This window comes from Panthera pardus, unplaced genomic scaffold, assembly GCF_024362965.1.
Source record: "Panthera pardus isolate Hobbes unplaced genomic scaffold, ASM2436296v1 HiC_scaffold_22, whole genome shotgun sequence".
NCBI lineage: Eukaryota > Metazoa > Chordata > Mammalia > Carnivora > Felidae > Panthera > Panthera pardus.
In genome coordinates, this window is record NW_026526788.1 from 29,374,187 (window position 1) to 29,397,810 (window position 23,624).

The window sequence follows — 23,624 nt, forward strand, 5'->3', positions numbered from 1 at the left end:
ACTCTTGATCTTGGGGTTGTGAGTTCAAGGTCCGTGTTAGGTGTAGAGATTATTTAAAAATAAAATCTATTTTTTTATGTTTATTTATTTATTTTGAGAGCGAGAAAACAAGCAAGGGAGGAGCAGAGAGAGAGAGAGAATCCCAAACAGGCTCCACACTGAAGTGTGGAGCCTGACATGGGGCTCAATCCCACAAACAATGAGTGCACAACCGGAGCCAAAATCAAGAGTCCGACTTCTGACCCAGTGAGCCACCTAGACACCCCAAAATGAAATCAATCAATCAATCAATCAATGCAAGGTGCAAGAAGCTCCTGGGTGGCTCAGTCGGTTAAGTGTCCCGACTCTTGATTTCAGTTCAGGTCAAGATCACAAGGTTGTGAGATCAAGCTCCCCACCAGGCTCCAAGCTAGGCATAGAGCTTGCTTAAGATTCCCGTTCTCTCCCTCTCCCTCTACCCCTCCTCTACTCTTTCTCTCTCTCTCTCTCGAAAAAAAAAAAAAAAAGCATGTTCTATTACCTTGCAGAAAATGAAATCTGGTTTTCCCCTGAGGGCAACATGAGGCTAGAGCCTCATAACTGGAGAAGCTTATATCTCACACTGCACAAACCTCTGAATGGGGGTAAATGTAAGAGATGTTCTTCTTGTTCCAATGTGCTCTCCCTTTAAATATTCACATCGGGGCACCTCAGTGGCTCAGTCGTTCTCCCCCACTTGGACACGCAGGTGTGCCCACACACACTCTCTCTCTCAAAATAAATTAATAAACTTTCTTTTTTAAAAAGGTTATTTATTTATTGGGGGAGGGTGGGGAGGGCCAGAGAGAGAGAGAGAGAGAGAGAGAGAGAGAGAACATCAAGCAGGCTCCACACTGTTATCACAGAACCCATGCAGGTCTCGAGCTCACGAAGTGTGAGATCACGACCAGAGCCAAAAGCAAGAGTTGGATGCTTAACCAACGGTGTCACCCAGGCACTCCAATAAATAAACTTAAAAAAAAAATTAATAAAAATAGAAACAAATAAACAAATAAATAGTTTTAAAAATTGAAAAATCTCGGGGCACCTGGGTGGCTCAGTCAGTTAAGCCTCTGACTCCGGCTCAGGTCATGATCTCGCAGTCTGTGAGTTTGAGCCCCACGCCGGGCTCTGTGCTGACAGCTCAGAGCCTGGAGCCTGTTTTGGATTCTGTGTCTCCCTCTCTCTCAGACCCTCCCCCGTTCATGCTCTGTCTCTCTCTGTCTCAAAAATAAATAAATGTTAAAAAAAAAATTGAAAAATCTCACATCATTTAGCTCTGCCACGCCTCCCATTCTCTATTACCTTCCTGAACACTCCTCCTCATTCATTGGTGACTTTGCTGTTGGCATGCATTATTCCTCCCTGCCCTGAGTTTCACTACCATTCTGGGCAATTTCATTGAACAAATAGATACCTCATCCCAACACCTTCACATCTCGGTTCCTTGATTTTATCTGGGCACCTTCTCTCCCACGTCACCAGAGCCTCCTTTCTCCAGTCATGGAATGGAACATATCATCACTTCCAAAATCATCAGCTCATATATCTCACATCATGACCTCAACCTCCTATCTGTTCTGTTTGTCCTACCCGCTGTTTCCACAAGTCTCTTTCTACCTCACTGGAGACTCCATTGATCCTTCTTCCTATGCAATCTTTCCCTGATTGCATTTCCTGATTTCAATCATTTTCTTGCCAACACTTTATTTACTCTTTCTAATCAGCCCTTTCTGGAAGTTTAAGGAAAAATATTTGGCCAAAGATCAATGAAAATCCCTTCTCCTTGCCAGGCACCAAATTTATTACCAGGCTATTTTATAAAACTGTGAATGAAAAGTTCAGAACTTCAGGAGGTAGACATTATTCAAAAGCATTTTTCTGCCAAGACTTTTTATTTTCTTTAAAACATTTTTATTTTTATTTATTTTTGAGAGAGAGAGAGTGAGAGAGCATGAGCACAGGAAGGGCAGAGGGAGAGGGAGAGAGACACTCCCAAGCAGGCTCCACACCCAGCACAAAGCCCGACTCAGGGCTCGATCTCATGAAGCCTGAGATCATAACCTAAGCCAAAATCAAGAGTCTGAAGCTTAACTGACTGAGCCACCCATGCACCCCTAAAACATTTTTTAAAGTTTTACTTATGATCAAACCCTAAGTCAGGCTTTGTGGTGAGCATGGAGCCTGCTTAAGATTCTTTCTTGGGGTGCCTAGGTGGCTCTGTCAGTTAAGCATCCAACTTTGGTACAGGTCATGATCTCACGATTCCTGGGTTCGAGCCCTGGGTTGGGCTCTGTGATGACAACTCAGAGCCTGGAGCCTGCTTCAGATTCTGTATCTCCCTCTCTCTCTGCCCCTCCCTTCTCATGCTCTGTCTCTCTATCTGTCTCTCAAAAATAAACACACAAAAAAAAAAGGATTCTTTCTCTCTCTCCCTCCCTCACTCTCTCTTAAAAAACAAACAGGGGCGCCTGGGTGGCTCAGTCAATTGAGCGTCCGACTTCAGCTCAGGTCATGATCTCGTGGTTCGTGAGTTCAAGCCCTGCGTCTGGCTGTACTGACAGCTCAGAGCCTGGAGCCTGCCTCTGATTCTGTGTCTCCCTCTCTCCGCCCATTCCCCGCTCATGCTCTGTCCCTCTCTATCTCTCAAAAATGAATAAACGTTAAATTTAAAAAAAATGTTTAAAAAAATCAAATAAACATGGGAATGCAAACTGGTGCAGCCACTCTGGAAAACAGTATGGAGTTTCCTCAAAAACTTAAAAATAGAACTACCCTAGGAGCCAGCAATTGCACTAGTAGGTATTTATCCAAGGGATACAGGAGTGCTGTTTCGAAGGGGCACATGCACCCTTATGTTCATAGCAGCGCTATTGACAATAGCCAAAGTATGGAAAGAAAGGGAAACCAAAAAGAATATAAAAACAGAGAGGGGGGGAAAACATGAAAAACTCTTAAATATAGAGAACAAACTAGGGTTACTGGAGAGGTTGTGGAGGGAGATGGGCTAAATGGGTAAGTAGATTCCTTAGTGGAAGGAATCTACTTCTGAAATCATTGTGGCACTATGTGGTAACTAACTTGGATGTAAATTAAAAAATAAATAAATTTTTAAAAATCCAAAAACAAACAAACAAAAACCAACAAAACACACAAAGATTTAATCCCTCTCTGTGTACTCTGTCCCAACTAGCCTTTTCAGGGACTTCAATTCCTCAAGAGAGAGTTATTTGTTCATTCCCTTTGACTTCAATCTCAATTTTGGATCCTCCCTAGCAGTATTCAAATACATCCTAGTCTCTGGCATCATAAAGCAAATAAGAAACTGCTCTTCAGCCCCACAACCCCCTCCTAGCACCACATCCCTCTGCTAACACCACCATTTCTGTCTTCTTTCTTCTTCCAGTCACAGTCATTTTAAAAAAATTAGTATTTACATAAGATCCTTTCATTCTCCTACATCAAGGGTCACATCTAAGCATCTAGAATTTATAAGCACTCCAAAGATCTGTTGAAATGTAAAATCCAGTTTAAAAAAGTATTAGCTCGGGGCGCCTGGGTGGCTCAGTCGGTTGAGTGTCCGACTTCAGCTCAGGTCATGATCTCACAGCTCGTGGGTTCGAGCCCCGCATTGGGCTTTGGGCCAACGGCTCAGAGCCTGAAGCCTGTTTCAGATTCTGTGTCTCCCCTTCTCTCTGCCTGTACCCTACTCGTGCTCTGTCTCTCTCCGTCTCTCAAAAATGAATAAACGTTAAAAAAAATTAAAAAAAAAAAAGTATTAGCTCGGGGTGTCTGACCCTTTTTTCCTTTTAATTAAAAAAAAATTGTTAATGTTTATTTGTTTTTAAGAGAAAGAGAGAGCATGGGGGAAGAGCAGAGAGGGAGGGAGACACAGAATCCGAAGCAGGCTCCAGGCTCTGAACTGTCAGCACAGAACCTGACATGGGGCTCGAACCCACAAACCGTGAGATCATGACCTCAGCCAATGTCGGATATTTAACCAACTGAGCCACCCAAGGCACCCCCAATTTTTTTAATGTTTATTTTTATATTTGAGAGAGAGACTGAGCGCAAGTGGGACAGGGACAGAGAGAGAGAGACAGAATCTGAAGCTGGCTCTAGGCTTGAGCTGTCAGCACAGAGCTTGACACAAGGCTCAGAATCATGAACCGTGAGTTCATGACCAAGGCCGAAGTTGGACGCTTAACTGAGCCACCCAGGCACCCCCCCCCCCTTTTTTTAAGAGAGAGAGAGAGAGGGTCATAGAGCAGGGCAGAGAGAGAGAATCCCAAACTGGCTTCTTGCTCAGCATGGAGCCCAATGTAGGACTCAATCCCACACCCCTGGGATCATGACCTGAGCCAAAATCAAGAGTCTGACACCCAACTGACTTAGCCACCCAGGTGTCCCTAAGTGTCAGATTCTTAATTTCAGCTCTGGTCAAATCTCAAGGTTCCTGAGTTTGAGCCCCAAGTAGGGCTCTGCACTGACAGCTTGGAGCCTGCTTGAGATTCTCTCTCTCCCTCTGTTCTGCTCCTGCTAGTACTCCCTCTCTCTTTCTCTCTCTCAAAATACATAAACTTTATTAAAAAATAAAAGTAAAATATTAGCTCAATATAATGTGGAAGGAAAACTGCAAAAACCAAAACTTGAATTACTTTTATTATTATTATTAAAAAATTTTTTTAGATTTATTTATTCTTTTTTTTTAATTTTTTTTTAAGTTTATTTATTTTTGACAGAGACAGAGTGCGAGCATGAGCTGGGGAGGTGCAGAGAGAGAGAGAGGGAGACACAGAATCCAAAGTAGGCTCCAGGCTCCAAGCTCCAAGCTGTCAGCACAGAGCCTAATGCGGGACTTGAACTCATGAACTGTGAGATCATGATCTGGGCCGAAGTCAGACACTTAACCGACTGAGCCACCCAGGCGCCCCTAGATTTATTTATTCTTGAGAGAGAGACAGAGACAGAGCATGAGCGGGGGAGAGTCAGAGAGAAGGAGACACAGAATCTGAAGCAGGCTCCAGGCTCTGAGCTCTCAGCACAGTGCCCGATAAGGGGCTTGATCTCACAAACTGTGAGATTATGACTTGAGCCGAAGTCTAACGCTTAACCGACTGAGCCACCCAGGTGCCCCTTATTATTATTATTTGAGAGAGAGAGAGAGAGAGAGAGAGAGAGAGAGAGAATCCTAAGGAGGGTCCATGTTCGGCTCAGAGCCTGACTGCGGCTCTATCCCGTGACCCAAGCCAAAATCAAGTGTTGGCTACTCAACCAGGTGAGTCATCCAAGCGTGCTGAATTACTTCTAAGCAAATTAAAAACTTCATTAAATTTCCAGTACGCTTTTCATAAAAATTCTATTTCACTGAAAACCTGCAGGTTGGATTTTTCTCACTTGTTAAGAATTCCTATAGAGAATAAGCTGGTGGTTGCCATAGGAAAGGTGGGTGAGGTTGATGGGTGAAATACATAAAGGAGATTAAGAAGTACAGCCTTCCAGGCACCTGGCTGGCTCAGTCAGTGGAACATGTGACTCTTGATCTCGTGGTCTTGAGTTTGAACCCCACATTGGGTATAGAAATTTAAAAAATAAATTAAAAAAAAAAAGAGGTACAGGCTCCCAGTTACAAAATAAATCATGAAGGTGAAAAGTACAGCATAAGGGGGCAACTGGGTTGTTCAGCTGGTTAAGCTTCCAATCCTTGATTGCCATTGAGGTCATGATCTCATAGTTCACGAGTTCCAGTGCTGCATGGGGCTCTGTGCAGACTGTGTGGAGCCTGCCTGGGATTCTCTCTCTCTTTTTCTCTCTCTCTCCCTCTCTCTCTCTGACTCTTCCCTGCTCTCACACACACACACACACACACTCCCTCTGTCTCTCTCTCAAAATAAATAAACTTAATAAAATTATATATATATATAAAAGAAAATTACAGCATAGAGAATATAGTCAATAATATTGTAATAACATTGTAGGCTGACTGATGGTGTAAATGCTTATTGCGGTGAGCATTCAGTAATGTATAGAATTGTTGAATTTGTATGGTGTACACCTGAAAATAATATCACATTGTATGTTACTTGTACTTCAATTAAAAAAAAGAAGAAAAGGTATTCCATATATGCATAAATACTAAACAAAAATGTTAGCTGAGTATAAAATAAGACTCACTTGTGGCAAAATATTTCCATAAGCAAAAACATAAAAATGTTTTTAAAATGTATATTAAGTATATAGTGGGATATTTGAGTGCATTTAAAAATGTTTACATGTTGGGGCACCTGGGTGGCTCCGTCGGTGAGTGTGTGATTCTTGATTTCGGCCGAGGTCATGATCCCAGGGTGATGGGATTGAGCCCACGCTCAGCATGGATCCCGCTTGGGATTCTCTCTCTCTCTCTCTCTCTCTCTCTCTCTCTGCCACTCTCCCTGCTCACAGTCTTTCTCTCTAAAATGAAATTTAAGCAGGCCAGGTTGGCTCGGTTGAACATCCAACTTTGGCTCAGGTCATGACCTCTGGTTCATGAATTCGAGTCCTGCATTGGGCTGTCTGCTGTCAGTGCGGAGCCTGCTTCACATCCTCTGTCCCCCCTCTCCTTATGTACCTTCCCCCCCTCACTCTCTCTCAAATATAAATATACAGGGGCGCTTTTTGGGTGGCTCAGTCGGTTAAGTGTCTGACTCTTATCTTACTTTAAAGTTCATATGGAACAGACAAGAATAACCAAAAGCTTCAGGGGTCAGGGGGAAAGAAAAGGTAATTAAAGGATTACAAATCCACAGTATTACAAATATAAAATATTTTATAAAGCTATAATGAAAGAATATGGTACAGGTGTGATCAATAATAGATGGGTGGCGTTTCAAATTACTAGGGAAATGAAGGATTATTCAATGAATAGTTGGAATAACTGGGTGGCCATTTGTAATAAATAAAGTTAGAGTCCTACCTCCTTTCCCCAGGATAAATTCTAAATGGATTGAAAACTTAAACAAACAGACAAAAAAGATAAAAAATCTAGGGGCCCCTGGGTGGCTCAGTCAGTTAAGTGTCCAACTTTGGTTCAGGTCACGATCTTGCGGTTTGTGAGTTTGAGCCCCACTTTGGGCTCTCTCTGTCATCCTGGAACCTGCTTCAGTGCGGAGCCCACTTCAGATCCTCTGTCTCCCTCTCTCTGCCCCTCCCCTTCTCCCCTTCTCGTGCGCGCTCTCTCTCTCACAAAAATAAACATTTTTAAAAAATAAATAAAAACTCTAGAAGAAACACTTGTAGAATTTATTTTTTATAATCAGAGTGGGAAAGCCTTTCTTTGTGTGTGTGAAATTCAGGGGCCATGAAAGAAACATTTTATAAATTTTACTACCTAAAGATAAAAACTTTTGCTCAGTAAAACTCACCAAAATCCAAGTAAAAAAAAATCATAAATTTACATTAAAAATCATAAAAAAACAAAAATTTACATAAAATGTTTGCAGATTAGATGATAAAGGACTAAGATGAGCTCCCAAAAATTGAGAAGAAAAAGATCAGTGTCCAAATAGAAAAACAACAAAGGAACTGAATAATTGTTTACTAGGAAAGGAAATACAAATGTCTCTTATATGTGTGAAAAAACAGCCTCACTCAAACTGAGAGAACTACTAACTAAAACTATATCAGGATACCAGAGATGGCCGTCATCTCCTTTCCTCCCTCTCTGTGCACTTCACTTACCCATTGAGAGCTGGCATCTATCCCTTCCACTCTATTGAACCTGAGCTGACATTATCCCCTTCCTTACTTTGGAACCCAGAGCTGTTATAAAAGGAGGCCAGGCTGCTTTGCTGGACAGGCCGAGAGTAAAGGAACACTCTAGTGCCAGATATGTAAGTCAAGAAATCACCTTGGACAGGCTGGGATCAGATGACTCCAGCCTCAGCTGCCATCTGACTGCAAGCAAATTAGAGACCTTAAGCAATAACCATCTAGCTGAGCTCAGTCATCCTACAGAGCCAGCAGACATTAAGAAGTTGTTATTTTGAGCCACTACATTTTGTGATGGTTTGTTATACTGTAATAGATAACAAAAACAGTGCCATTCACCTTTTTTCAGCCTTAAAAGTTTGAAAATATACTATTTGGCAAGGGTGTGGGAAAACAGATACTCTCAAACAGTGTAAATTGGTATAACTCATGGAGAAATCAAGTTGGCAATATGTATTAAATATTAATTACAAATTGCAAATTAATTACAATGTTAGAAGTGTAAATTCACAAGATCTGTGACTAAGCAATCCTACTTCTAAGAGCATATTCTGATAAAATTGTACAAGAGTGAAATGAGTATGAGATTGTTTACTGTAGCACTGCTTATGAGTGCAAAGGATAAAAAAAGACCTACATAGGGGGCACCTGCCTGGCTCAGTAGACAGAACATGTGACTTGATCTTGGAGTCATGAGTTCAAGCCCTACATTGGGGGTAGAGCATACTTAACAAAATTAAAATAAAATAAAATAAAATAAAATAAAATAAAATAAAATAAATAAAAGGCCTCTTTCCATGAAAAAGGGATCTTAAAAAAAAATGACCTACATAGGGGTGCCTGGGGTGACTCAGTGGGTTAAGCATCTGATTTCAGCTCACATCACAATCTCACCATTCATGTGTTCAAGCCCCGTGTCAGGCTCTGTGCTGACAGCTCAGAGCCTGGAGCCTGCTTCAGATTCTGTGTGTCCCTCTCTCTCTGCCCTCCCCCACATGCACTCTGTCTCTCTCTCTCAAAAATAAATAAATATTTTTTACTTTATTTTATTTTATTTTATTTATCCTTATTTATTTAAATAAATATTTTTTACTTTATTTTATTTTATTTTATTTATCCTTATTTATTTTTGAGAGAGAGACAGAGTGTGAGCAGGGGAGGAGCAGAGAGAGGGAGACACAGAATCCGAAGCAGGCTCCAGGCCCTGAGCTGTCAGCACAGAGTCCGATGCTGGGCTCAAACTCAGGAACTGTGAGATCATGACCTGAGCCGAAGTCAGACACTCAACCAACTGAGCCACCCAGGCGCCCCTAAATTAATATATTTTTTTAATTTTTAAAAATGACCTACATATTCATCAACTGGGGATCAAGTAACCATAGTATGATAATTCGTACAAAAAATATTACTTGGCTGGCAAAAAGAATGGGGCTACACTCTTATTCTGATATGAAACAATTTCCAATATATATTTTTTAAAATGCAAGGTATAGATTTTGTGTAAAAATGGGGAGAAAAGAAATGGTGCCTTGCTGACTCAGTCAGTAGAGCATGTGACTCTTGAGCTCAGGGTTGTAAGTTTGAGCCACACATTGGGTCTAGAGATTACTTAAAAATAAAATCGTAACAAAAATAATTTTTTTAATGTTTTTATTCATTTTTGAGAGAGAGTGTGAGTGGGGAGGGGCAGAGAAAGGGAGGCACAGAATCCAAAGCAGGCTCGAACTCACAAACTGTGAGATCATGACCTGAGCCAAAGTCAGACGCTCAACCAACCGAGCCACCCAGGCATCCCTGTAACAAAAAATTTTTGAGTCAGTAATAAAAATACTATCCACTGAGAAAAAAAAAAAAAAAAAAAAAAAAGTCCAGGACAAGATAACTTCACTGGTGAAGGTGAATTCTATCAAATATTTAAAATATAATTAACACCACTTCTTCTCAAACACTTCTAAAAACAGGACAAAGGAGCATTTTTGTTCATAAAAATGAACAAAATATTACTCTCATACCAAAGCCAGTCAAAGATATCACAAGAGGGGGACCTAGTTGGCTCAGTCAGTAGGGGATATGACTTTTGATCTCAGGGTCATAAGTTCCAGCCCCATATTGGGCATAGAGATTACCTAAAAAAAAAAATTAATACAAACACGACAGACCAGTATATATGCAAAAATTCTAGACAAAATACTAGCAAACCAAACCCAGCAGCATCTGAAGAGGATTATATACCATAACCAAAAGGGATTTACCTCAGGAATTCAAGGATGGATCAACATACAAAAACCAGTCAATCTAACACACTGTATTAATGCAAAGCAGTAAAAATCCACATGATCATTTCAATTGATGGAAGAAAACCACTTAACAACATCCAAATCCTTTCATGAGGAAAACTGTCAATAAACTAGGAATAGAATAGAAACTTCTTAATCTAATAAAGGGCATCTGTGAAAAACCCAAAGCTAAAATCATACTTAATAGAGAAAGACTGAAGCTTTGCCCCTACAATCATTAACAAGACAAAGATGTCTGATCTCACCACCTCTATTCAACATTGTACTGGAAGTCCTAGCCAGGGCAATTAAGCCAAGGGGGAAAAAAAGAAAGGAATAAAAAGCATTCAAATTGGAAAGGAACAAGTTAAACTATCTCAATTCACAGATGGCATGATCTTATATTTGATCCTAATGAATACATATATAAACACAACTATTATAGCAAGTAAACTGACAAAGTTGTAAAATACAGGGGTGCCTGGGTGACTCAGTGGGTTAAGCATCCGACTTCTGCTTAGGTCATGTCTCACAGTTGGTGAGTTCAAGCCCACAAACCAGGGACTCTCTGCTGTCAGCAGAGCCTGCTTCAGATCTTCTCTGCTCCTCCCCCACTCACTCTTTCTCTCAAAAATAAATACATTTTTTTTAACGTTTATTTATTTCTGAGACAGAGAGAGACAGAGCATGAACAGGGAGGGGCAGAGAGAGAGGGAGACACAGAATCTGAAACAGGCTCAAGGCTCTGAGCGGTCAGCACAGAGCCCGACGCGGGGCTCGAACTCAAAGACTGTGAGATCATGACCTGAGCCAAAGTCGGACGCTTAACTGACCAAGCCACCCAGGTGCCCCTCAAAAATAAATAAAACATTAAAAATTTTTTTCAAAGCTGTATAATACAAAATCAATATGCCAAAATAAATTTTTAAATTTTTAAAACATTTATTTATTTATTTTTAATATTTTATTTATTTTTGAAAGAGAGAATGAGGAGGGGCAGAGAGACAGGGGGACAAGGATCCAAAGCAGGCTCTGCACTGACAGCAGAGAGCCCAATCTGGGACTGGAACTCATGAACCATGAGGTCATGACCTGAGCTGAAATTGGATGATAAACCAACTGAGCAACCCAGGTGTCCCAGTAAAATCAATTGTATGCCTGTGCACTTGTAATAAACAATCCAAAAATGAAATTGAGAAAACTGTTCCATTTACAATGGCATCAAAAAGAATAAAATAATTGGAGAATAAATGTAACCAGAAGTAGCAAAAATTGAACTTTGAAACCTTTAAGACATGATGAAAGACATTAAAGAAGAAACTAAATAAATGGAAAAACATCCCATATTTGTGGAACGGATACCTAATATTGTTAAGATGGCAATACTCCCCAAATTGGTCTATAAATTCAGTGAAATCCCTATCAAAGTTCCAACCACTGGGGCACCTGGCTGGTTCAGTTGGAAGGGAATGCAAATCTTGATCTCAGGGTTGCGAGTTCAAGTCCCACACTGGGTGTAGAGATTACTTAAATAAATAAATAATAGATAGATAGATGATAGATAGATAGAGGCACCCAGGTTGCTCTGTTGGTTAAGCATCCGATTTCTGCTTAGGTCACGATCTCATGGTTTCTGGGTTTGAGCCCCGCATCAGGCTCTTTGCTGTCAGCTGTTAGCACAGAGGCCACTTCAGATCTTGTGCCTCCCTCTCTCTCTGCCCCTCTCCTGCTCTCTCTCTCTCTCAAAAATGAAAAAAAAATTTTTTAATAATAAATAAATTAATTAATTAATTAATTAAATTATAGAAATTCCAACCACCATTTTTGCTGAACTGGTCAATCGGATCCTAAAATTCATATGGAATTGCAAGAGACCTTGAAAAGCCAAACCAATCTTGAAAAAGAACAAAGTCACAAGACTCACAATTCTCAAAACTTCCTACAAAGCCACAGGAATTTAAAGAGTATGGTACTGGGGCACCTGAGTGGCTCAGTTAAGTGTCTTACTCTTAGTTTTGTCTTAGGTCTTGACCTCGTGGTTCGTGAGTTTAAGTCCCGAATCAGGCTCTTCACTGACCGTGTAGAGCTTGTTTGGGATTCTCTCTCTCTTTCTCTCTCTACCCCTCCCCTACTTGCATGTGCTCTCTCTCTCAAAAAAAATAAACTTAAAAAAAAAAAGAGGGAGAGAGTGTACAGTATTGACATAAGGACAGACATATAGATCAATAAAATAGAATTTAATTTCCAGAAATAAACCTATTCATGTATAGTCAATTGATTTTCTTTTAAAGTTTTAATTTATTTATTTCAAAAGAGAGAGCATGGTTGTACGAGGGCAAGTGGAAGAGGGGCAGAGAGAGAGGGAGAGAGGGAGAGATAGAATCCCAAGCAGATTCTGTGGGCAGGGCTTGAACTCAGGAACCATGAGATCATGACCTGAGCTGAAATCAATCCCTATTTTATTTTTTTAAGGTTTATTTATTTATTTTGAGAGAGAGAGAGAGAGAGAGTGGGAGCAAGCATGGGGGAGGGGCAGAGAGAGAGGAATAGAGTGAATCCCAAGCCAGCTCCATGCTAACAGCACAGAGCCTGACATGGGGATCTATCCCACAAACCGTGAGATCAGGACCTGAACTGAAATCAAGAGTCAGACACTTAACCAATTGAGCCACCCAAGCACCCCTATTATTTTATTTTTAAATATTTTATTTTGGGGCACCTGGGTTGGTTAAGAGTCTGACTTCGGCTCAGGTCACAGTCTCGAGGTTTGTGAGTTCAAGTCCCACGGCAGGCTCTTCGCTGATAGCTCAGGGCCTGGCGCCTGCTTTGGAGTCTGTGTCTCCCTCGCTCTCTGCCCCTCCCCTGCTCATGCTCTGTTTCTGTCTCTCAAAAATAAAGTTAAAAAAAATTAAATATCTTATTTATTAAGTTTATTCATCTAGTTTGAGAGAAGGAGAGAGAAGAGAGAGAGAAAGAGAATCCCAAGCCGGCTCCACACTGTCAGCACAGAGAGGGAAGCAGAGCTTGAGCCCATGAACCATGAGATCATGACCTGTGATGAAATCAAGAGTCAGACACTCAACCAGCTGAGCCACTCAGGCACCCCCTAAATATTTTATTTTTAAGCAATCTCTACACCCAATGTGTGGCTCAAACTCACAACCCCAAAATCAAGAGTCCCATAATCTACCGACTGAGTCAGCCAGGCCCCTTTTATTATTATTGTTATTTTAATTTTTAATTTTTTTTTAGTAATCTGTATGCCCAACGTGGAGCTCAAACTTATGACCCCAATTTCAAGCATTGCAGGAATCACCAACTAAGCCAACTGGACACCCTGTAGGTAACTACAGTACAATATGAACTAGGTATGTTACACAGGGAGGAACCTGGCAAGGCCTTTTTTTTTTTTCCGGCAACGCCTTTTTTAAAAAAAAAAAATTTTTTTTTTAATGTTTATTTATTTTTGAGACAGAGAGAGACAGAGCATGAACGGGGGAGGGTCAGAGAGAGGGAGACACAGAATCTGAAACAGGCTCCAGGCTCTGAGCAGTTATCACAGAGCCCGACGGGGGGCTTGAACTCACGGACCTCGAGATCATGACCTGAGTTGAAGTCAGCCGCTTAACCGACTGAACCACCCAGGCGCCCCTGGCAAGGCCTTTTTGATCTCTGTGTCCCATTGTTTCTGGATGGCCCAGGAAACATTTATCAAAATTTACTTTTTATATTCTTCCTATGAATTACCTTCCTTCCCTTTCAAGCCTCAGACCACTACCTCCTTCTCCTTAGTCCAGGATGACATATACACCTCATTTTGCTTGACTGTCTTTGGAATCTCTCATATTTATGTGGATGTTCCACATGTATGTAATTAAATTTGACTTTTCTTCTGTTAATTTGTCTCATCTCAATTTAATTCTTTGATCAGCCAGAATAATCTTGAAGTGTAGCATAAAAATCTTCCTCCCCAACAGAAGTAACAAAAGAAAAAAATAGGTAAGTTTGACTTCAAGTTGTACACAGAACTAGAACTCTTAGCATTCAGTCAAAAAGGCTAACAACCACATTTAAAATTGAGCAAAGGTAATGGTTGCATAACACTGTAAATGTACTTAACGCCCCTGAATTGTACATTTCTCAAAATGATTAAAATGATAAATTTTATGTTGCACATTTTATACTGCAAAGAAAAAATTACCAAGGGAGTGTAAGGGGAACCAAAGGATACGAACAGACATTTCTGAAAGCAAGATATACAAATGGCCAATAAGAGGGGTGCCTGGGTGGCTCAGTCAGCTGAATGTCTAACTTCAGCTCAGGTCATGATCTCATGGTTCATGAGTTCGAGTCCCACATTAGGCTTCCTGCTATCAGCCTGTCAGTGCAGAGCAGCCTGCTTGGGATCCTCAGTCTCTCTCTCTGCCGCTCACACACTCACTCTGTCAAAAAAAACCAAAAAAACAAATGGCCAATAAGATAACATTGTTAGTCATTAGGGATACCCATTAAATCCATTTCATACACAGGGATAGCTATAATGAACAACTTTTATTTATTTATTTACTTATTTATTTTTAGTATACATACATATTGAAAAAAAAATTTTTTAACATTTATTTACTTCTGAGAGAGAGACAGAGACAGAGCATGAGCAGGGAAGGGGCAGACACAGACAGAGACACAGAATTTTAAGCAGGCTCCAGGCTCTGAACCGTCAGCACAAAGCCTGATGCGGAACCTGAACTCAGGAGCCATGAGATCATGGCCTGAGCTGAAGTCAGATGCTTAATTGAGCCACCCAGGCATCACAGCTGTAACAACTTTTTATCAAAAAAATTTTCTTTAATGTTTATTTATTTTTGACAGAGAGAGAGACAGAGCATGAGCAGGGGAGGGGCAGAGAGAGAGAGGGAGACACAGAATCCAAAGCAGGCTCCAGGCTGAGCACAGAGCCCAATGCAGGGCTCAAACTCACAGACCACAAGATCATGACCTGAGCCAAAGTCGGACGCTCAACCGAGTGAGCCACCCAGGCGCCCCCTGTAACAACTTTTTAAAAAGAAAGTAAGGGTTGAGGAGGTTGTAGTAATGTAAATTAGTGTAGACACTGTGAAAACAGTTTGACAATTTCTCAAAATTTAAGTATGGAATTGCCATGTGATGTAGAATTCTCCTAAACATATACCTAAATAAATTGAAAACAAGAGTTCAAACAAAAACTTGAGTATTCACAGCAGAATTATTATAATAGCTAAAAGTGAATGAAGACAACCTAAACGACCAACTGACAAATAAACAAAATGTGGCAATATCTGAAAGAAGGAGGGAGGGAAGAAAAACAACAACAAAATATGGCAATGTCCATTTAAAAGAATAGTTTTAGCCATAAAATGTAATGACGTACTGATACTTGCTACATGGAACCTTGGAAATTGCTGTGGAGAACAAAGGCAAACGCAATATGAAACAAAAATTAAACTTTGTAACTTACAGCCCATTGCAGAGCGACCTTCCTTAAGGAGCTTAGCTGCCTAAATGTTAATACTTTGCTAGAGGCAAAAGGCAACCTCAGTTTAACTTTAGCCAACCTTCAGGATCCTGTAAAAATCCCCTTGGAAACTTCCTTTATCTCTATCCCCCAAGATATAGGTGAACAATCATCCTCCAAGCATATGGCCCACTGATAGACATCTGAAGGGTCTCATGACTATTTCACTAGCTAGTAGTAAATAACCTTATCCTAACAACATCTAGCCCCTCAAAGTCCTGGAAACCTTGCTTCCAAATTCCTTAGAGACTTCTACTATCCCTACCAACCTCCCAACTTGAAAGCATATGTAAACAGCCACTCCTCACAACCCAATACAGCCCTTTCCCCCCACGGTCTTGTCGCGTGCTTTAATAAAACCACCCTTTCGGCATCAAAGATGTCTCAAGAATTTTCTTGACCTTTTGCTCCCAAACCCCAACGTTTCACATTAGAAACAACCATAAAGTTGAAGAAGTCAATAAGAAAAGGACATGTATTATATACTCCTATTAATATTAAGGATCTAGGACAGGCAAATCCATGGAGACAAAGCAGATCAGCGGTTGTGAAACGATGGTGGGAGCAAGGATTGGAGTGATTCCTTAATGGGTATGAGTTTAAGGGCTGACTTGATGGTTACAGAACCTTATGACTATACAAAGGCCACTAGAAAAATAAAAAATAAATGCCACCGAATTGTGCAAAATATTTAAAAGAGTTATATGGTAAGTGAATTTTATCTCAATTAAAAAAAAAAGGAAGCTGGCACAGGACATATTCATTCTTCCAAGTACTTGAATGAGAAAAAAAAAAACAAAAAGGGCGAAGAGCACAAAATGGCGGCAAGCCGATCGGATCACGTGACGGCCGATTCTTTCCTGCCCAGCCTAACAAAAGTCTTTTCTACAGAGCTGGCGCTGAGACTCCGCTGGCTCATTGTTATGGGAATCCCAGGTAACTCTTCTCAGGCGCGCTCTCGCTCTAGCTGCGTAGCCAAAGGGGTGAGCGTATTGAAGGCGAGCTGGGGAGCGCGCACGCAGAACGCAAACCCGTCAGCACCGTTCTCTGAGAGAGGAGGAGGAGGGGAGAGGCGTGGAGGAAGAGGGGGAAGTTGGCGCATGCGCCCAAGGCTGACGGGTTTGAAATGGCCTCGGTGTTAGCCGGGACCCGATTCAGGTGAAGGTTTGGTCCTCGCGGTTGGAGCAGCGGGCGGCGGAACCGGGGTTCCTATCGTCCTTTCGGATTCGCAGAAGGGCTGGGATCGACCGTTTGGGGACCACGGCGTCCGTAGGCCAGCGACGGTGGGGTTCTCGTGGGACTGGGGCGGGAGGGACACGGTCCCTTTTGTGCGGGTCGAAGCAGGCCCCGCGCGGCAGGCCCCTCCCCCACCGCTCCGTTTCCCCCCGCCTTCTCTCCCCCGGGGTTCTTCAGGTGCCCCCGGCGCCCCTCAGCCTCGGTCTGGAGGGTCGAGAGGGACTGCCGAGCGCCATCCCTCGCTGCGAAGCCGTTGAGCTTTAGCCTCCCGGTCTCCGGCCCAGGGCGTCGGGCGGCTGGCGGCGGCGCGGGTTTTGGGGGATAGAGGCTCTCTGCCCGGCACGGTGGTTAAGGGGACCAGGACTTTCAATACCCAGTGTTGGCGCTTCGCCCAGTCTCGTGAGACGTAGGATTCTGCCTTCTCTGGTCAGCGTCCCGCAAGGAGCTGGGGCTGGAGGAAGATGGATGGCAGTGCTCTGGCCCCTCCGAGTCGCGGGGGGAAGGAGGGGGTGCGCGGGCTGAGATCTTCGCCTTTTCTGGCCTGATTTTGGGGGGGAGGGGTCTTAGCGATGGTTCTTTGGGGGGAGGGATCCGTTATTTCAACTGTCTTTCCCCCTCGAGGGAGGGGAAAGAAAAGGAGCCCCTCGGCCCTTTCCATCCCGAGAAAGTAAGGAGATGTTCGTTATTTAGATGATAGTCTTAAAGACCTTTATTCAGTGTCTCGTCCCAATTTCCGTTATTGGTTTTACCACTTTCAATGTCCAACTCATTGCCAAAAGAAACACGCAGGCTTTATTTTGTTTGAACCCGCAGCTGTGTAGTTCTTTTTGTTAAGACTTGGGTTGATAATAGCACATGGTCTTCGTTGAAATGTGAGTTTGTAGTCACAGAAAGAAGTGCCTTTCTTACTAGTCTACCCCTAATGTCCTATGTTGAATTTGGGTATTTTTGGTGAGATACTTGATGTAAAATGTTTTTGCTGCATATCGGACGTTGGTATACACCTTGCTATTTATACTATGATCTACGAAGGTGTCCTTGACAAACATTTCTTTAAAATAATATTTTCATGATGTTTATAGTTTCAAGTTTGAAATGTGGGTTCTTTCTTAATAGATCGCTGCTGTAGAAGACAAACAAGCGAAGGCTTTTTCCTCCTTTCATCATGGCTCAGTTTGGAGGACAGAAGAATCCGCCATGGGCTACTCAGTTTACAGCCACTGCGGTATCTCAGCCAGGTCAGGCTACTGAACACAAGTACTGTAAACTTGGGGGTTGGGGGGAGGACGTGTTATAACTATGTGAATTAGGCTATATGTAATACTGTAAAATGTTTCCAAATGATGTATCTTTTATTTGTGAAGCTTTTAAAATTCACGGATCAACTAGCAAAACACGTCTTACATTGCAGTTTGGACAGTTTTATATAGTTTTTCAAACATTAAATTATTAACTTCGTTTTAATTAGGTTAGCTACTTGACTGATTAGAGGTTATCTTATTTGGCATGTTAAGGTGTCAGTATTCACAAGTTATATTTAAAAATAAATGTATTAAAATTTTATATTTTATGAGAAATTATATACGACTGCTTTTCAGTTGTTTGAATTTAAAGTACAAAACCCAACTCTGAAGAATTTACCAAGCAAAGGAGAAAGATAAATAGATATAAAAGGAGCCAATGAATGTTTACATTTTCTAAATATGGTCAACAGAAAAAATGTCATTGTAAATGTTTCATTGAGCTTCTTTGCTTGTAGGAAGATTTTTTTTTTTTTTTTTTACACCATTTCTTGACTTCTTGTTTGAATCTTAAATAAATTCCCAAGGATTCTATGGAATGAATTTTACTTTCTTTGAGTACTCAGAAAAGTTGCAGCTTATTCTGTTAATTTGAGTATATTTTTATTTATGACCTCTCTAATAATGGTTCTTTGCCATGTTTTATGTACTTGAAATATTTTAGTAATTTGAGGTCACTTATAGAGACACTATAATCTTCTGACTTGGGTGTTCTAAAATTCAATGGACATGATTATCTTGTTAGGTAGGTGACCTTTTTCCTTAAAGAAATAGATACTTTAGAGTTTTTATTTTAGTTACTCTTTGTTTAGGAGGTTAAATGATCAGTTCTACAGGTAACTGAAGATATTATGAAATAGTAGTTACAGATTATATTTAATTCAGATCCAGGTATTTTGTTATGTTAAATAATAATGGGGACTTTGGTGTTCGTTTTGATGAAACAGGAATTCTTAGCAATTACTGTGTGTCCGGAAACAAGTACTAGGTACTTGTATGCTGGTAAACTAAACATGTTTTACCCAGCTTTTTCTGCATATAATTTGTTTTAAATTTGTATCTGTATTGTTCCAACAAAATAGCTGTTATGGGAAAAGTTACTTTCTATAGCTCTTAACATTTGTATTGTAATTACTTAAATATAGGTTGTACTCTTTTTGTTTTTGTTTTCAGGCTGAGCCAAGGAGACAGCAAAGGCTTATAAAAAATGTCAAACAAAAAGTCAATCGTAAATATAGGTCTCCTTTTCGATATTTAGCAACAGAGTCCAAACATAAAGGCATTTGTGTAAATGGAGCTTGTATTTGTGCTGTAGGAAATTATGGGTTATCTTAGACCTGTTGTTAATCAGAGATTTTCAAAATCAAATTTTATTGACATATCATGATTTCAGTAAGTAGGCAAGTGTTTTGTTAGCATGTATCTACTCTTAGCTTTCGTGTAAAAATCCTGGAGTAGGCTCTAAATGGAACACTTTAGCGATACTGTTTTTATTGAAATGTATAATTTCCAGGTGCTGTATATCAGGCTACTTCCTTATAGCTTGCTATTTTCTTGCCTTCATCTTAAAAGTCTTATTTGTGATTAATCAGTATCTCATCTTATTGGATCTGATTTTTAGAACCATTCAACTTTTGTAAAAGTTACATTTTCAATCCTCAGGCAATTGGAATGTCTTACTTACATCTCATCTCAATGGAGAACATTTATTTTTTTTTTTTTAAGATGAATTTTTTGGGATGCCTGGATGACTCAGTTGGTTAAGCTTCTGACTCTTGATCTCAGCCCCACGTTGGGTCTGCACTGGGCATGAAGCCTACTTAAAAAAAAGATTTTATTTTTAAGTAATCTCCACACTTAACATGGGGTTTGAACTCTCACAACCCTGAGATCAAGAATCAGATGCTCCAGGGGCGCCTGGGTGGCTCAGTTGGTTGAGCGTCTGACTTTGGCTCAGGTCATGATCTCACGGCTTGTGGGTTCGAGCACCGTGTCGGGCTTTGTGCTGACAGCTCAGAGCCTGGAGCCTGTTTCAGATTCTGTGTCTCCCCCTCTCTGTGCCCCTCCATTGCTTGCGCTCTGTCTCTGTCTCAAAAGTAAATAAACATTTAAAAAAAAAAAATGAATTAGATGGTCCACTAATGAGCCAGCCCGGTGCCCCTCAATGGAGAACATTCTAACCTAATTACAGTGCTTTAAGTTTTCTCCTGGCAGCTTCAAATACAATTTGAGAAAAAAATTTTAACAAAGGACATATAAGGACTTAAGGCAATAGTGTAGGTGTCACTTTTTACTCTATTGAAAAAACAAAATACGCATAGTGGTATCAGAGGCCACTGTCATAAATTAGATGATCATGGAACAGAAAAAGGTTAACTGAATAATTCAACTTGAATTAAATATTTTATTTTTGTGCTTATATTTCTGACTCATTTTCTGTCTTTTTTTCACATTTATTTATTTTTGAGAGAGCACAAATGGTGGAGGGGCAGAGAGAGAGGGAGACACAGAATCCGAAGCAGGCTCCAGGCTCTGAGGTGTCAGCACAGAGCCTGATGTGGGGCTCGAACCCACAAACTGCTAGATCATGACCTGAGCTGAAGTTGGGCACTTAACTGACTGAGCCACCCAGGCGCCCCCTGACTCATTTTATTTTGAGAGCAATATGAAAATTAGTACACTTGGGGCACCTGGGTGCCTCAGTTGGTTAATCTTTCAGCTCTTTATTCGGCTCAGGTCATGATCTCACTGTTCCTGGGTTCCAGCCCTGTTTGGGATTGTCTCCCTCTCTCTGCCTCCCCTGCATTTGGCATGCATCCTTTCCCCCTCTCTCTCTCCAAATAAATAGCTTTAAAAAATTGCTACTCTTCTGTTATATAACTTAACATAGTTTTGTTCAGTTAAAGACTATGCTATTCCATTTTCTAGGATATTTTTAGCATTTTTACTAACTTTGAAAATTCTCAGCTAACACTGATAGGAAAATTTCATGCATTCATGCAGATGACTTAAGTAAAACTTAAGTTAAAGCATGCATAATTGTGTTGTATTGTTGAAATCTGTTGTAAAAGTGAAGATGAGTATTTGAATTGTTTCTGATCAGTTTTTTTTTTTTAATTTTTTTTTTTTACATTTATTTATTTTTGAGAGACAGAGCACAAGTGGGGGAGGGGCAGAGAGGGAAGGAGACACAGAATCCAAAAGCGAGCTCCAGGCTTTGCGCTGTCAGCACACAGCCTGATTAGGGGCTCGAACTCAGAAACCGTGAGATCATGATCTGAGCTGAAGTCGGGCGCTTAACCAACTGAGCCACCCAGGCACTCCTGATTAGTTTTAATACTGAGCATATTCAGGGGCGCCTGGGTGGCTCGGTCAGGTAAACATCCGACTTCAGCTCAGGTCATGATCTCGCAGTCTGTGAGTTCAAGCCCCACATCGGGCTCTGTGCTGACAGCTCAGAGCCTGGAGCCTGCTTCAGATTCTGTGTCTCCCTCTCTCTCTGCTCCTCCCCCACTCATGCTCTGTCTCTCTCTCTCTCTGTCAAAAATAAATAAACATTAAAAAAAAAACCTTGCATATTCACTTAAAATGTTACTAATTCCTAGGTGTCATCATCTGTCATCTTTGATTTTCTTTTTCTTTACCCCCCATATTCAATCAAATATCAAATCATGACTTTTTTCCCCTTTGAAAATGCCTCAGGTATACTCTTATTTTACATTTAGGCCCTGGGCACTTCACGTTTGAATAACTGCCACCAAGCAGCTTTCTCTTGCTTACAGTTCATATACCAGTCTCTCACCTAACTTTCAGGACTTTCCATACTTTTCTCAAACCCAATCCAGGATGCTTACCATAGATCTTTAAGTCAAAAGTTCTTTTTAAAAATATTTTTTAACGTTTATTTATTATTGAGAGAGAAATACAGAGCATGAGCATGGGAGGGGCAGAGAGAGGGGGAAACACAGAATCCGAAGCAGGCTTCAGGCTCTGAGCTGTCAGCACAGAGCCCGGCATGGGTCTCGAACCCACAAACCACAAGATCGTGACCTGGGCCAAAGTTGGATGCTTAACTGACTGAGCCACCCAGGCGCCTCCAGTGAAAAAGTTCTTTTTCCCATCTGTCACTTGGTGGCATTGTTCTTTATTATTCTTTATTTAGTTCTAATTGTTTTTATTTGCTTTCTTCTTTTATTTACTGGATAGGCTACTTGTTATTTCTCTCTCTGCTCCAATGTGTATGTCAGATGTCATATTCCTAAAGCATAATTTCTGTCTAAATCACAGAATTTTTCAAACCTGGATAAAACCTGAGCTAGATTCTGTCTCAACTCCTTTCTCTAACAGATAAGGAATTTGAGGCCCAGAAAGGTGAAGAAATTTGTTTAGGTCTTATAGAACATCACAAGAGAGTCCATGTTAGCACATCAGAATTGTGGTTCATTATATTTTCCATTTTTCTCTTATCTGCAAAAGTATCTTCAAGTACTTTTAGAATTTATTTCAAACTTCTTGGGATGGTGTTCAAGATGTTCTGTCTTTCCAGTCCAAATCTCATTTCTTCCACACTGAAATAATTGTGTGTGTGCACACGCGCGCGCGTGTGTGTGTCTGTTTAAAGAGTATTTACTTTGAGAGAGGAGCATGGGTGCACAAATGGGGGAGGGGCAGAGAGAGAGAGAGAGAGAGAGGGAGAGAGTCCCAAGCAGGCTCCACACTGTCAGCCTGGAGCCCCAGTACAGGGCTTGAACTCACAAACCTTGAGATCATGACCTGAAGTGAAACCAAGAGTTGGATGCTGAACTGAGGGAGCCATCCAGGCCCCCTGGAATAATTGTTCTTAATATTTTCCCTTTTTTTTTTTTCCATTTTCTAACTGAAGTGCCATGGTATGTATTCACTGACATTCTTAATTTGGTTGCAGAACTTTTATGTTTCAGAGTTTTAACAGTTTTCTGTGTATAAAGAGACATTGATAGAGATTGCTGGCCAACCACTGATTGAATGTTTATGAGAGATTTATTTATTATTTATTTTTACTTTTTAAGTACTCTCTATACCCAATGTGGGGCTTGAACTCACCACCTCAGGATTGAGAGTTGCACGCACCACTACTGAGCCAGTCATGTGCCCCACTGATTGAATCTTTAGCCCTTATTATTGACTAGGGGTAGTTTTTAGATTTGATTGAAAATACTTACATTTGTATATGTTTATAATCATAATTTTGAAGGGAATGATTTCGCATATTCTAACCAGTTTGTCACCTATTTCTTACACCTCTTTGTAAAATGACTACATTTTGTCCATAGAGGAACATGAACTGGTTTAGGAGTTAAAAATATAGTGATAATGTGCTTTTACACAGGTGACTGAAGCTAATATCAATATAGTTTTAAATACGATCCCATTTTTTCTACCTCTTTATTCTTGCCCAGTAGTCATCTTTTAAAACCCTAATCTCTTGAATCAGCAGCTCAAATTATTAAATTCCAA

At 40.8% G+C, this 23,624-nt stretch overlaps 1 protein-coding gene and 1 long non-coding RNA gene across 4 annotated transcripts in view; one reads left to right on the forward strand and one right to left on the reverse strand.

Moving 5' to 3' along the window:
• LOC128772525 (uncharacterized) overlaps nucleotides 1–7,844 on the reverse strand; it is a 35,155-nt gene extending 27,311 nt beyond the window's left edge. Inside the window, exon 1 of the long non-coding RNA XR_008416714.1 lies at nucleotides 7,735–7,844. This is a non-coding gene — a long non-coding RNA (uncharacterized LOC128772525). The remainder of the gene's footprint in view (nucleotides 1–7,734) is intronic.
• An 8,793-nt stretch (nucleotides 7,845–16,637) lies between these two features.
• The window catches only part of CCAR1 (cell division cycle and apoptosis regulator 1), a 63,603-nt gene continuing 56,616 nt past the window's right edge, over nucleotides 16,638–23,624 (forward strand). For 2 of the 3 annotated variants that reach the window (XM_019444359.2, XM_019444361.2), the window contains exons 1-2: nucleotides 16,673–16,874; nucleotides 17,944–18,065. In XM_019444359.2, the coding sequence (XP_019299904.1) occupies nucleotides 17,993–18,065 (73 nt within the window). In that variant the 5' untranslated portion in view covers nucleotides 16,673–16,874; nucleotides 17,944–17,992. Of the gene's footprint in view, nucleotides 16,875–17,943; nucleotides 18,066–23,624 lie in introns of all 3 variants that reach the window. The other variant, XM_019444360.2, reaches the window with a different exon arrangement.